A 13,725-nucleotide genomic window follows, 5' to 3' on the forward strand; every position below is an offset into this window, starting at 1 on the left:
TCTTGCCTAGGGCATCATATTGGTTAGGGCCGGCTCTGCCGGCTCGCAGTGGGCAATGGGGTAAGCCGGCTGAGAGGCTGCTGCATTATCTGTCCCCGGTGCAGCAGCAGCATTCTTAGTATTATCATTATTGCCTTCTCTCTCCCCAGCCTCCTTCCCTGCTGCTGTTCAGTATCTCTCTCACAATTCCCTCCTTCCCCTGCTGTCCCGCCGCGCATGCGCACTGCGCTGTATCCGGGTCTTGCGTTCCCTCGGTCGGCGGGAAATGGCGCCCGGGATTTAGCTGCTGCGGTTCGGAGATACCGAGGACACCGGGCCCGGGGACAGTGAGAGCAGCTCAGCCAGGGCCCAGCGCTCCAGCCGCCCACCACCCGGAGCTACCCGGGAAACAACAACAACAGGTACCGATTCAGACGCGGGAGCAAATTGAAGCCGAGGATGGAGGAGAGGCCTCCGGGGGGGAGAGGCCCGGGGACTGCCCGTGTGTGTCCACACATCCACCCCGGCCCCTCTCCCGCTCCCTCCTCGCCCCCTGCACGCATACAGCCGTGTCTCCATACATGGCACAGGTGTGCGCGCGGGGACGGGATCATGTATGTGCACAGGCGCCTGCAGGTAGCTGGGGGGTCAGCAAGCTCCATGCACTCACTGTATGCTGGCCTCCCCCTCTCTCTCTGTGTGTGTGTATTTGGGAGGGCTTGGTTATTGCACTGACTTGTATAGTATTATTGTTATTAATGTGCTAGTTATGTTCCCAGCCATCCCTGGCTGTACCGGCCCTGCCAGCCCTGCTTACTCCCAGGTGGGCCAGATGACTCCTCAGTCCCAGACCACAGGTGCCCCCGATGTCTCCCTCTCGGTGAGTGAGGACCAGACATCCACCTTCCTGGGGAGAGCAGATGCACGGAGTGCTCATACATTGAATAGAGACAGATTTTGCTGATACAATTGGTATTTCAGGTTTACCATTAAATAAGCATCCGGACATTACACACAGTGTATGTGTTGCAGGTCAGAGACGGGCAGCCTATGTCCCAGCTATGGCCATATGTCCCATCATTAGGCGCCTTTGCCTGGTGGTTGTGGCTTGAGCAGTGTAACTATACAGGTATGGTATTTTTATTTGTCTTTTAATCTAGAAAGTTAACGGTGGATGTTATGATACATGGGTTTAAAATCCTCGCTATAGAGAGATCTTTCTAAATATTGTTTTCTAAGATAAATTTGCCTTGTTTAGATGGGGCAACCCAGCATAATCAACATACACTTTCCTGATGTAGAAGAAGCAAAGTATTCTGTATCTGCTTCTACTGTTCCTCTAATTGCATCCAGTTATGCCTCCTCGGTGAGCTGCCCTTCTGCAGTTGTTCCCCAATACTTTTTATGGGGAACAACAGGTACTTTATCTGCTCTGGTTTAGCAGCTTTGGGATAAAAGTAATGGAAACATATTGTCTAAAAATAACTCCCAAGCGTATTGAGATAAGATCTGCATCCCTATGGTAGGAAAAGGGCACCGGACCACAACATTACGGTGACTGGGTTACAGTTACCTGCAGCCTAGGGAACCAGCAAATAGGAACTGAAGAGTGTAGAAATTTGGGGATGTTAATGAATGGATATGTGACTTGTTTTGCTGTAAACGTCATATGTATCAGTTTGAATCTTCACTGGAAAAACTGATTTTAAGAACAAGGAACTAAAACTGTACAAGCTTACAAATGAAGTAATGGATAGCAACAGTATTGTAATAATAGGGGACCGTAACTTGCTAGTAGTCTTGCATTTTAAAGTACATTTATTCCTGTACCATGAATAGTGGGATACTGAATTGTTTTATCCCTGGCTGCTGTAGAATTGGAATAATGTGTGAAAATAAACTTCATGATTGCCCAGCTCTTATTACAAATGCTGGATACGTGAGGTCTCCTCCAACAAACACCTTCACATATGACTTTAATGTATGGCTTGGTTACAAGTGGCATTGGGAATGCTAAATTATGACTAACATAGTGCATTCTGCCAGTTTTCCAATTTAAGTTAGATGCATCATTATTGTAAGAAGTGTAGTGTAAAGTGAAATCTGAATGTATTGTTTTACATCTGTTACAGATGAGGTGGTGACTAGTGCTATATGTAACCAGATACTTGCTAGGCTGAATTTACTATTCTCTGTGGAAAGTATGGGGCATATGTATCACAATTTGCAGAGAGATAATTAAAGTACCTAGCAATTAGCATCTAACGGTCATGTTACAGGCTGTGTTTGTAAGATGGGGTGGTCTTCAGTTTGCCGGCTGTCGGGATCCCGGCGCACAGTATGCTGGCGCCGGCATACCGTCACTTTTTCTCTCTCTCGGGGGCCCACGACCCCCTGGAAGGAGAATAAATAGCATAGCCCGCAGCGTGGCGAGCGCAGCGAGCCTGCAAGGGGCTCATTTGCGCTCACCACGCTGTCGATATGCTGGCGGACGGGATCCCGGCGCCGGTATGCTGGTCGGCGGGAGCCCGGCCGCCGGCATACCATACTACACCCGTAAGATGATAGGAGCTGGTACTTTGTCTACAGTTTCTCTCTCCAGGCTTCGCTCCTATATCTTCTAGTAGCAAGGTTGTTGGCCTGTGGGGAATTCTGTCTCATGGTCCAAATAGGACTGATTTTGTGTGGAGGTAGACTGGCTTATACCCCTTTCACGCCGCCAATGCCGGAACCCACCCTGGAATTGGAAACTGCTCCTTCCCGGTGGGATCCGGCATTGGACCCCAATAGTTGGCTTCCCGGTTGCCATAGCGGCGGGGGGTGGAGGCGGCGCTGGGAGATGAGCTCATCTAAGCGCTCGCTCTCCCTATTGTAGTGAACGGGATGGATCCGGGAGCCCGTTTACGCTGCCACTGACCCGGAATTCAACCCAGGAATAACACTACTTTATTCCCGGGTTGAATTACCGAGTCAGGGGACCTGGGATTTTGACGATGGCCCTTTCACACCACATCGGGCCGATACCGGGTTATTTGTGCGGTGTGAAAGGGGTATTACTAATAGTATTTCTCTTTCATCCATCTGGGGGACGCTGCGCCGTTACTTGTGGGTTAGAGGTGTGTGGTTGTGGAGTTTGGCACAGAACTATTAGAATCTAACTCCTCCCCCCTCTAACCCCTCCCATCTCCTTCCTGCCTAGCCAGTACCCCAGTCTTAGTTTTGTGCCTGTGGAGTACAGACACAGTTCTTTTCTTTCTCCTTAGATAGTGAGGTTTTTATTATTTTTAGACTTTTCTGAAGTACCTAGTCCCTGTTTACGGGTGGCAGGTACTGCTGGAGTGGATTTAGTTAGTTTTGTTCCACTCTGCACTGCCGCTGGAGGCCACCACACTCCGGTCACTGGGGCCTCGTTTTACTCTACACAGGATGCGGCAGGGATAAGGTACACAGCCACAATCTGTCACTGACAGTATTGGGCTGTCCACTCTATTACTATATATATTTGTACCTTTGTCAGCCTCCCTATACACTACTACCACGCGCGCCCCCCTCCCCCTTCCACCTTCTCTCCTCCAACACGGGACTCGTTCCGGGGCTGGACAGTCAACTTTATTTGGGGGTTTACTGTCAGGGGCTGTGGTAGTGATACTGCTCAGGGGCCGGGAGAGTGGTGTCGCGCTCCCCGGGGCTTCCATTCAGTTGCCGTACAAGCCACAAGCCGCTCTGTACAGCGGCTCGCGGGAGAGACTGACTTCCGGTTAGTAGTCTCTCCCTGTAAGCAGCCGCGGCTTTTACATAATTGTACAGGGACGGCTTCCCGCCCTGCTCTGCAGCTCGCGCGCTCCCCTCCAGCGTACAGAGGGCTCCGGGCGCCATCTTCTTCTACTGCTGACAGGGGACGCTGTGCTGCGCAACACGGAGAGAAGTTTCTATAAGAAACAACAGCACTTCTCACTTTGTCTTCTCAAATGGGGATAAGCTAACTGCAAGTATATTTGTGGTTTGTTTTTTTTTTTGTTTCTCCAGCCATAGTGTGAGCTAATAGTCATCACCTTAGGTGTCACTAGCATTATGGGTTCACTGCTAGGTCACTGTTATAGGGGATTTATAGTGCATTTATAGTCCTATTAAAGATTGGTTTATTTTTCTTGTTCAAGGGACACTACCCTCCATTTCTGAATTGCGTCAGTCTAGATCGGTGACTGAGTCCGGTCAGACTCGGGTGGAGCCTCTGTGGGCTCAGATTATGGGCAAGACGGATTATGGGCGGACGCGGATACCCTCTGTGCTTCATGCTCTGGTGCATCTGTGGTGGACCAACAGAGAGGTTCCGTGGATCAGACTATGTCTTCTAGGCCAGGAACATCCGGTGTGGACTCAAAATCTGGACAGATGTCTTGCTAATTTAACTCAATCCCTAAACAAGTTTGTAAACTCTGCCGGCAGTTCTTCTGCTACAAAAAAAAAAATAAAAAAAAAAAAAAAAAAAAAACCCGACACAGACGTTGCCCGCTATAACTTTCTGGGGGAGGATCTGGGAGGATGATTTTTCTACTAGCTTAGGTGTTAGATAGACACCATCCTTCAGACTCTTAATAACAGGGATATTTTAAAAGAAGCCCTGACTTAAGCCGGATTCCCGTTTCCAAGCCCTAATAAATTAAAAAATTTCTATAGCCTTTTGCAGAGGAGGCTATGAGATTTTGGGAAACAGCCCAAAAGGTAGACGCTCCCATTTCACATTTAGCAGGAGCTACGGTTATTTCTTCTATACTGTCTGTGACGTTGAAAGATCCTACAGATGGGAAGATTGATACAATGCCTAAATCTGTTTTCTTTATCACAATTCTAGCTGGCGCTTGGGTCCTCGAGGCCGCAGACGACTGACTAGCACAGGTCATAACTGGAATGCAGTCTGACGATCCATCGGACATTCAATTAGCAGAACAGATTTCGGAAGCTCTTACTTATGTGGGTAAGACCTTGGTTGATTCTACAATCCCGTATTTCTGCCTTGACCGTGACAGGAAGATGGTCTCTTTGGCTTCGGGTTTGGAATGCCGATTTTGACTCCAAACAGACCTCTTTGGCGGTACCCTTTAAAGGTGAGTTCTCTTGGGGTCGGAATCAAGAAGATTATTTCAGATACTACAGGAGGGCAAGAGCCCTTTCTTCCAGTTGCTCCAACAAAACCGAATGCTATAAGGTTTCGGTCCTTTCGTATACAAGGAAAAAGGTAGTTTCCATTCCTTTCGTGTTTTTTCCAGATACCCACGAAGAGAGGCATTCAGAGGTAGAAGTAAACCTGCCGACAAACCTACTGCATGACTGTTCAGGATCTCCGGAGGGATCAGTGATGGTTGGGGCTCGGTTACTACAGTTCAAAGAAGTGTGGCTCCTGTCGAAACCAGATCGGTGGGTGACGGAGGTCATATACAGAGGATATCTGTTAGATCTCGAGGAACCAGTCCCATATCGTGTGTTCATCACTCCTCTTCCAAGCGGTCCCTCCAGACGTCGAGCTCTTCGTCATGCAACAGCCACTCTTTTATGAAATGAAGAAATTCTTCTAGTTCTCGCTCAGCAGAGGGGTCGGGGATTTTACTCGTGGACAACCTGGACGGTTCATTTCAACCCAAAAGTTCAAGATGGAATCCATCCGCTTGATTATCGTCACCATGGAACCAAGGTGATATTTGGCCTCTTAAGACATAAGACGCCTATCTGCTTGTCTCTATTTGGACGGGCCATCAATCTCTTCTGAGATTCGCATTGACATTTTCAGTTCAGGCTCTTCCCTTGGGTCTATCCACGACTCCTCGGGTATTCACAAAGGTCATGGGCCATGTGCTGGCAGTTTTGCAGTGTCAGGGAGTCGTCATGACTATATATTTGGATGATCTGTTGATCAAGGCCCCGTCAGAGTTAATTCTTCACAAGAGCTTGCGTTTCACAAGAGAGACTCTACAGTCATTGGGATGAATAATAAATTGTTCGAAGTCTTCTTTGCTTCTTTCCCAGAAAATGATGTTTCTGGGACATTTATTCGACGCCAACAACCAGAAAGTGGTTCTTCCTTAGGACAAGATTCAGGACATACAGTCCAGAATTCGAGCATGGCTGCATTTACCGGTGGTTTCGGTTCTCCGATGCATGCAGGTATTAGGCAAGATGGTGACAACCTTCGAGGCAGTTCCATATGCCAAGTTTCATGCTCGACCCCCTTCAGGCTCCGGTTTCTCAACTGTTGGACTCTGATAGGGCCTCATTTCGAAATGCAGCTGGTCCGCTTGTCTATACAGAATCATCAGTCGCGTCGCTGGTGGCTTCACAGTTCCAATGTGACCAAAAGCTGTTCCTTTCACAATTTGGTCTTGGGTGATGGTCACTACAGACGCCAGCCTCAGAGGTTGGGGGCAGTGTTTCAGACTCATCAATTCCAGGGCTCTGGACTAGTCAACAGTCAAAGTTGCAGATCAACATCTCACAGTTGAGGACAATCCGGTGGGCGCTTCTTCGGATTCGAACCATGGTTCAGGGTCATCCAGTGCGGATTCAGTCCGAAAACGCCACGGCAGTGGCTTACATAAACAAGCAAGGCAGCACTCGAGGCTACTCCGCAAGGAAAGAATTCTCACAGGGGCGGAACATTGGGTTCCGACCATATCCGCAATTCACATTCCAGGAATCGAGAACTGGGAAGCGGTTTCTTAAGCCGTCACACAGTGCTTCCGAAAGAGTGGGAGTTTCACCAGGAGGTGTTTCTGACTCTAGTAGCCCGGTGGGGGATGCCCGATGTAGATCGGATGGCGTCTCGCCTCAACAACAAACTTCCTCTCTACGGGTCGTGTACTCAGGACCCTCCAGCAGTTCTAATCGATGCACTGTCAGCGCCGTGGCACTTTCAACTGGGATATGTGTGTCCACCGTTGCCATTGTTTCCACGTCTGCTTCAACGCATTCAGAGAGACGGTCTTCCTATCATCCTGGTGGCCCCAGATTGGCCACGCTGACAGTGGTACACTCTTCTGCGCAAGATGGTCATCAAGGAGCCATTCCGACTCCCTCTGCGACCAGATCTTCTGATTCAGGGACCATGTCACCACCCAGGTTTGGTCGGCTGGCTTTGACGGCTTGGTTTTTGAATCCAACTTTTAAGGGAAAAGAGGTTTTTTTTTTTTTTTCTCGCTCTGTTGGGTAAACGATGATTTAGGCTAAAAAGCCAGTGACTTATGGAATTTACCACAGAGTGTGGCGTATTACATTGCTTGGTGTGAAAAGAGTGGTTTAACACCGGATTTGTTTAGAGTCCCTCGTTTGTTACCCTTCCTTCGAGAGGGTCTCAATAAAGGTCTGAGACTTTCTTCACTGGAGGGTCAAGTTTCTGCCTTGTCGGTTCTTTTTCAAATCTATCATTCCAGAAGTTCAGACGTTCCTTCAGGGAAGTTCTTCGGATTCAGCCACCTTTTGTTCCTCCGGTTCCTCTCTGGGAATGTCACTTAGTCCTTACGGCTCTTCAGAAGTCTCCATTTGATACCTTTGGAATCTGTAGAATAGCGGTATCTAACGTTAAAAAAGTTGTTTTCCTATTGGCAATTGCCTCCGCAAGACGAGGATCTCAATTGGCAGCTTTTTCCCTTTTTTATTGCAGACCACCCTTGTTGGTGTTTCATGATGACCGGGTGGTTCTGCGAACAAGACCGTCCTTCCAGCGTTTAATCCTTCTCCTTCCGTGGAGGATCCCCATTTGGTTCTTTTAGATATGCTTAGGGCCTTACGGTTTAATTATCTCGTACAGATCATATCTGTCGTACGGATGCATTGTTGGTTTTTAATTGATGCGTCCAAACGAGATTGGCCGGCTTCCAAGAACACAGTGGCTCGTTGGGTGACTTCGACCATCAAACAGTCTTCTGATGTTTCAGTTCCTGACTCAATTCCAGCTCATTCGAGCTGGAGCTTCTTGGGCTGCTCGCGGGGGTGCATCTATTGAGCAGTTGTGTAGGGCGACGACCTGGTCGTCGGTGCATACGTTTAAAAAAAAAAAAAAAAGTTTTTACCGTTTTCATACCTTTGGTTTGGAGACTGCCTCTGTTTGGCGTCAGATGTTACGGACGGCTATGCCGTCTACTTCTCCCTCCTCTCATTAGCTTGCTTTGGGAAATCCCACAAGTAACGGCGCAGCGTCCCCCAGATGGATGAAAGAGAAATAGGGATTTTTGTTTACTTACCGTAAAATCTCTTTCTCTGATTCCATCTGGGGGACGCTGCGATCCCTCCCATATGTTTGTCTGGTTTAACCAGTTAATTCTTTTCGGTCTATCTCCTTTGGCTTGGCTAAACGTTAACTGAGGTACTGGCTAGGCAGGAAGGAGATGGGAGGGGTTAGAGGGGGGAGGAGTTAGATTCTAATAGTTCTGTGCCAAACTCCACAACCACACACCTCTAACCCACAAGTAACGGCGCAGCGTCCCCCAGATGGAATCAGAGAAAGAGATTTTACGGTAAGTAAACAAAAATCCCTATATCACGACTTTGCTGTATTACATAACCCTAATAAGGCTGAGTGACATCTCAAAACCTTTGAAATGTTAATGGTCAAGGTGCTGAAACAGTCTGGGTTAGCCTATGGTCATGCTGATAGTTTGAATTGCTTGCCATCTGGTGAGTGAAGAAGGGGTAGCATCGCTCTGCCAGCGTGAAAACTGATTGACACCGACAATACCAATATGTGGACATTGCAGGTTGGAGATGGTGCAGATGTGAAGAACATCTTGCTGGTTGTCCATGACCTTTAAAGTACCGAACATCCTCCAATTCATTTGAGTGTAAATTGCCACATAGACTTAACTTGAATTTTTGCTGTATTCTTAAAAAATAACTTTATACTGTACGCTGCTCATTCCTTTTGTTTTCTGTATAGGAGCAGTGAGTAGAAACATTATTTGAGTGAATGACTATTTTGTTGAGCTGTGGCCTTACTGCAACTAAAGTAACTTGAAAGCATAACGCAATTCCATTATTCATAGTATAGTATTATGCAGAAAGTTTCACTTTAGAGTCCATATTGGTTTATTTTTTTTATTGTGTATTACACAGTGTTTTGGCCACTGAATAACCACAATTAGGGATGTGTGAATGTACCTCCTGTAAACCCCATTGCCGGACAGTGAGGTACTGTACTAACTTTCCCAACTCATCACAGCAGGACAGGTTTCTATTTAAATAAGAGTTTCTTTTTCAGTCTATGTTGATAGATTCCAGAAAAGCATTTCCAGAAAGTATGATGTATGGCAGGAAATAATGTGTAGGGAGTCATTGTATATGATAGCACCTGAAACCATGGCCCTCTCTGCTTTGATTTTATTTAATTTTTTTCTGCTCTCGAATTGGGGAAAGACTACGGTCTCCCATGTGTAAATGGTGCATACAACTTTATATGGAATTTGGTATCACTTTTCTGTGACTTAAATTAAACTGGTGACACCCAGTGCAATTTAAAATTATCAGTTTGGTTAATTCAACCAGTTGAACCAACCATTGTATGGCGTGTGAAGGCTGTAAAGCGATCAATGTATCCAATCTGCATATGGTGGGGTGTGGCTTAAAACTATTAACTGCATGAATGGGGTAGGTCACAGGTTCTCAAACTCGGTCCTCAGGACCCCACACAGTTCATGTTTTGCAGGTCTCCTCACAAAATCACAAGTGAAATAATTAGCTCCACCTGTGGACCTTTTAAAATGTGTCATGAGTAATAAATACACCTGTACACCTGCTGGGTTACCTACAAAACATGCACTGTGTGGGGTCCTGAGGACTAACTTTGAGAACCTATGGGGTAGGTCATTGATGACTTAGAAATTCAGGATGCAGTTGGAAAACTGTTCATTTTCTCCTGTCAAAAGTTGGGGGACAAGGGAGGAATAATCGTTGAGTGTGGGCAGGGAGCCTGTGCACTTCTGACACTTCATATGCTAATAATATAGGTTGTGGTGGCCAACCTGGTCATCTAGAATCCCTAAGAGCTCATGTTTTCCAGACCGCCTTAACTAGTGCACAGGTATGCTCATTACTGTGTTCATTTTCTCCTGCCATCAGTTGGGGGACAATAAAGGAATAATCATGGAGTACAGAGTGTGGGGCAGGGAGCCTGGGCATATCTGACACTTCATATCTTAATACCGTACTACATGGCGGACAACCTGGTCCTTAGAAATCCCTAAGAGTTCACAAATTCCCAACCATTTTAGCTGGATCACATGTGTACTCATTACTCGCATTTTAACCGTGGTTACCTTCCTAACTGGCACATTCTTAGGATCAGCAGTTAGTCTGCAAAACATGAACTGTTAGGGGTCCTTGAGGACAGGTCTGGTCACTCCTGCCATAAGGTGTACCTGTTAATTGCTTTGATCCTTGCATTATGGCTATCCTGACTGATCACCTGCTGAAAACTGCCATCTGTGCACAGACCACCCTCCTTTCATATTGCTGTCTACTTTTATGTATCGTGCCCGTTGTGCCAACTGTGTTTGTTATTCAAACCCCTTCAAGGTAAGCCCTGTCTCCCTGGCAAGTAATTACGTTTAGTAGCAGGGGCTTATTAAACAAAGAACAAATAAAGGGTCAGGGAGGTGAGAAGGGATTCCATCACATTGCTCCACTGTAGCTTATGTGAGCCACAACAAGAGGATACCCCTGAGCACAGATAGGACAGGCCTTCAGAGGTGCTGTTAGCGGATACGGTATTTTGTTATTTGGGGGTTGAGAAGCTGGGGGATCCACTCTGCACCACACAGAGTACAGGACTATTTTATAGGAGACACTCCATGCTACTGCGGCTTGAGGATTTAACGCCACTTGAAACGTATACATAGCCAACCTGACATTCCAGGGTGGGATTCAGTCAGCTCCCCACTTGCTTATGTTAACTTCCTCTGGAATGATTGGTGGGTAGAGTCCGTGTTTCATGCGGTACCTACAAAACTAACAATTACTTACTTTTTTTTTATTTTTTAAATAAAGTATTTAAGGGGATAATTCAATGGCTGGCGATGTGCTGCTCAAATTATCCTACGCACCTCTTTGGGGTGCAATCTTCAGAATGATTGTATGGTCCTGACTGCTACAGAATGTATAAATGTACGTTTTTGAGTATAAAGCGAGTAGCACTTAAGAAACAAATTACTGAATTAATGATTTTTAAATGTTAAATAGGGAGTCTGAAGTATATGTATTAAGGTTTGAGGAAAAGATTAAGTTAGGAGTTAATTCAATTAATGGTGATGTGCTGTCTCACTAATTACAGTAGCCCAACATTGCAGTTACTCCTGTGCATCTCTGTGGGATGCAAGGGAAAATCTGCAATGTTGGTGGTCTTGATGTGCCGTCCAAATGGTCACCAGCCCCTTGCAGTTATCTTACAGAATTGAATTGTGCACTATTTCTTTTTATTTATTTACGTGCAAGCTGGTGTATAAATAGAAGCTTCTATAAAAGAGATTTTTGTACCTATTTGTAATCTAATCTTATATTTCCAGCTTTTATGTGGCGATCATAAAAATGAGGCTTAGGACGCGGAAGGGGTCTCCGCGCAGCAGTCACGGGCCTGCCGGGCGTACTGCACGTACTAAGAGGAAGCACTCTGAGGAGGAAGAGGAGGAGGAGAGCTCTCCTCTGGTAGAAAAGCTGTCTAAACCAGACACAGGTTTACTGTCTACCATAAAAAATTTCATCAAAGGCAGCACAACTAAGGTAAGATTACCACTGATTGCATGAACATTGTGGCTAAATGCATAGTTATCCTTGCAGGTCCCAAGAGTGTCACTGTCCATAGCTACTTTTTGCATTTGATTGGCAGGACAGCCTGAGTGAGATAGGGCTGAGCAGTGTGAAGACTGGATGCAACTGCTTCTTTGTAGGGGGAATTGCACTTGTATGATCCCAAAGCGATGAAACAACGATGGCTTCACGTTTCCACAGATACTGTTATAGACAGAGCAATAGTTGTTTACCTTGTTAGTAGGGGTTTATTTGTGATGACTGACTAATATGATTAAAATACTAATCCTTTGTGATACATTGACATCTTAACAAGAAATGGTATGACAGTGATTTTACGTTAATCTAGGAAGATCGGGAGAACCCCCCAAAGAGGAGCAGGGTGGAGCGTGACCTCGATAACAACCTCATCACCTCAACTCCACGTACTGCTGAAAAACCGAGCAAGCCCATTGCACGTGTCCGACGGAAAAGTCAAGTCAATGGAGGTGGGAAACCTTGTTAGAGCTCTCAATGTATATGCTGATACCTGGCTAACTGTATTCAGCACTGTTACAGCATCCCACCCAAGTGCTTTATTATATTATATGTAAAATATATTGGGACAGATGTATTGACCTGGATAAGGCATAAGGAAGTGATAAACCAGCGATATATGTGCAAGGTGATAAATGCACCAGCCAATCAGATCCTAACTGTTAATTTACATATTGGAGCTGATTGGCTGGTGCCTTTATCACCCTGCACATATCGCTGGTTTATCACTTCCTTATGCCTTCTCCATGTTAATACAGCTGCCCCATTGTTATTTTCTCATACATCCTAGAGGATCCTGGGGACTCCATAAGGACCATGGGGTATAGACTGGATCCACAGGAGACATGGGCACTTTAAGACTTTAAATGGGTGTGAACTGGCTCCTCCCTCTATGCCCCTCCTTCAGACCTCAGTAAGATTCTGTGCCCAGAGAGACTGGTCACACACAGGGGAGCTCTACTGAGTTTCTCTGAAAAAGTATTTTATGTTAGGTTTATTATTTTCAGGGAGCACTGCTGGCAACATGCTCCCTGCTTTGTGGGACTGAGGGGAGAGAAGCAGACCTACTTCTGTGAGTTAAAGGCTCTGCTTCTTAGGCTACTGGACACCATTAGCTCCAGAGGGTCTGATCACTTGGTATAGCCTAGCTCAGAGGTTCTCAAACTCGGTCCTCGGGGGCCCACACAGTGCATGTTTTGCAGGTCTCCTCACAGAATCACAAGTGAAATAATTATCTCCACCTGTGGACCTTTTAAAATGTGTCAGTGAGTAATTAGTACACCTGTGCACCTGCTGGGTTACCTGCAAAACATGCACTGTGTGGGCCCCCGAGGACCGAGTTTGAGAACCTCTGGCCTAGCTGCTCGTTCCCAGAGCCGCGCCGTCGTCCCCCTCACAGAGCCAGAAGAAAGAAGCCAGGTGAGTAACCGAAGCAAAGAAGACTTCAGTTAAGACGGCAGAAGACTTCACTGTCTCGGAGGTACCGCGCGGGACTTAAGTGAGCCATTAAGGGGGCGGGGCTTAGCCCTCACAGCTCTAATCAGCACCATTTTCTCTTCACAGCAGCTGCAGAGACACTGGTCCTGGCCTCCTCACTACTGTCCAAGTAACAGGGTGTAGGGGTGGGGGCACAGCTAATTTGGTGGTTTATTTATATATATATATATATATATATATATATATATATATATATATATAGCGCTACAGGTCTGAGGCATTGTATATCAGTGTCGGGCTGGGTGTGAGCTGGCAAACTCCCTCTGTGTTTTCTCTTACAGGCCTTATTGTGGGTCTGTCCCCTATAGCCCAGTGTGATAGTGGGTGTCGGTACGAGTGTGTCAGCATGTCTGAGGCGGAATGCTCTTACCAGGAGGAAGCTGGAGTGGGGACAGAACAGAGTGTGGGAGTGAATCTGTCGGCACCGCC

At 46.6% G+C, this 13,725-nt stretch overlaps 1 protein-coding gene across 2 annotated transcripts in view; it reads left to right on the forward strand.

Annotated features, from left to right (window-relative positions):
• The first annotated feature begins 308 nt into the window (after positions 1 to 308).
• Positions 309 to 13,725, forward strand: part of CTDSPL2 (CTD small phosphatase like 2) — a 116,901-nt gene continuing 103,484 nt past the window's right edge. Inside the window, exons 1-3 of one of the 2 annotated variants that reach the window (XM_063925486.1) lie at positions 309 to 401; positions 11,523 to 11,736; positions 12,113 to 12,251. In XM_063925486.1, the coding sequence (XP_063781556.1) occupies positions 11,545 to 11,736; positions 12,113 to 12,251 (331 nt within the window). In that variant the 5' untranslated portion in view covers positions 309 to 401; positions 11,523 to 11,544. Of the gene's footprint in view, positions 402 to 1,019; positions 1,109 to 11,522; positions 11,737 to 12,112; positions 12,252 to 13,725 lie in introns of those variants that run through there. The other variant, XM_063925487.1, reaches the window with a different exon arrangement.

The sequence above is a fragment of the Pseudophryne corroboree genome, chromosome 6 (genome assembly GCF_028390025.1).
Source record: "Pseudophryne corroboree isolate aPseCor3 chromosome 6, aPseCor3.hap2, whole genome shotgun sequence".
NCBI lineage: Eukaryota > Metazoa > Chordata > Amphibia > Anura > Myobatrachidae > Pseudophryne > Pseudophryne corroboree.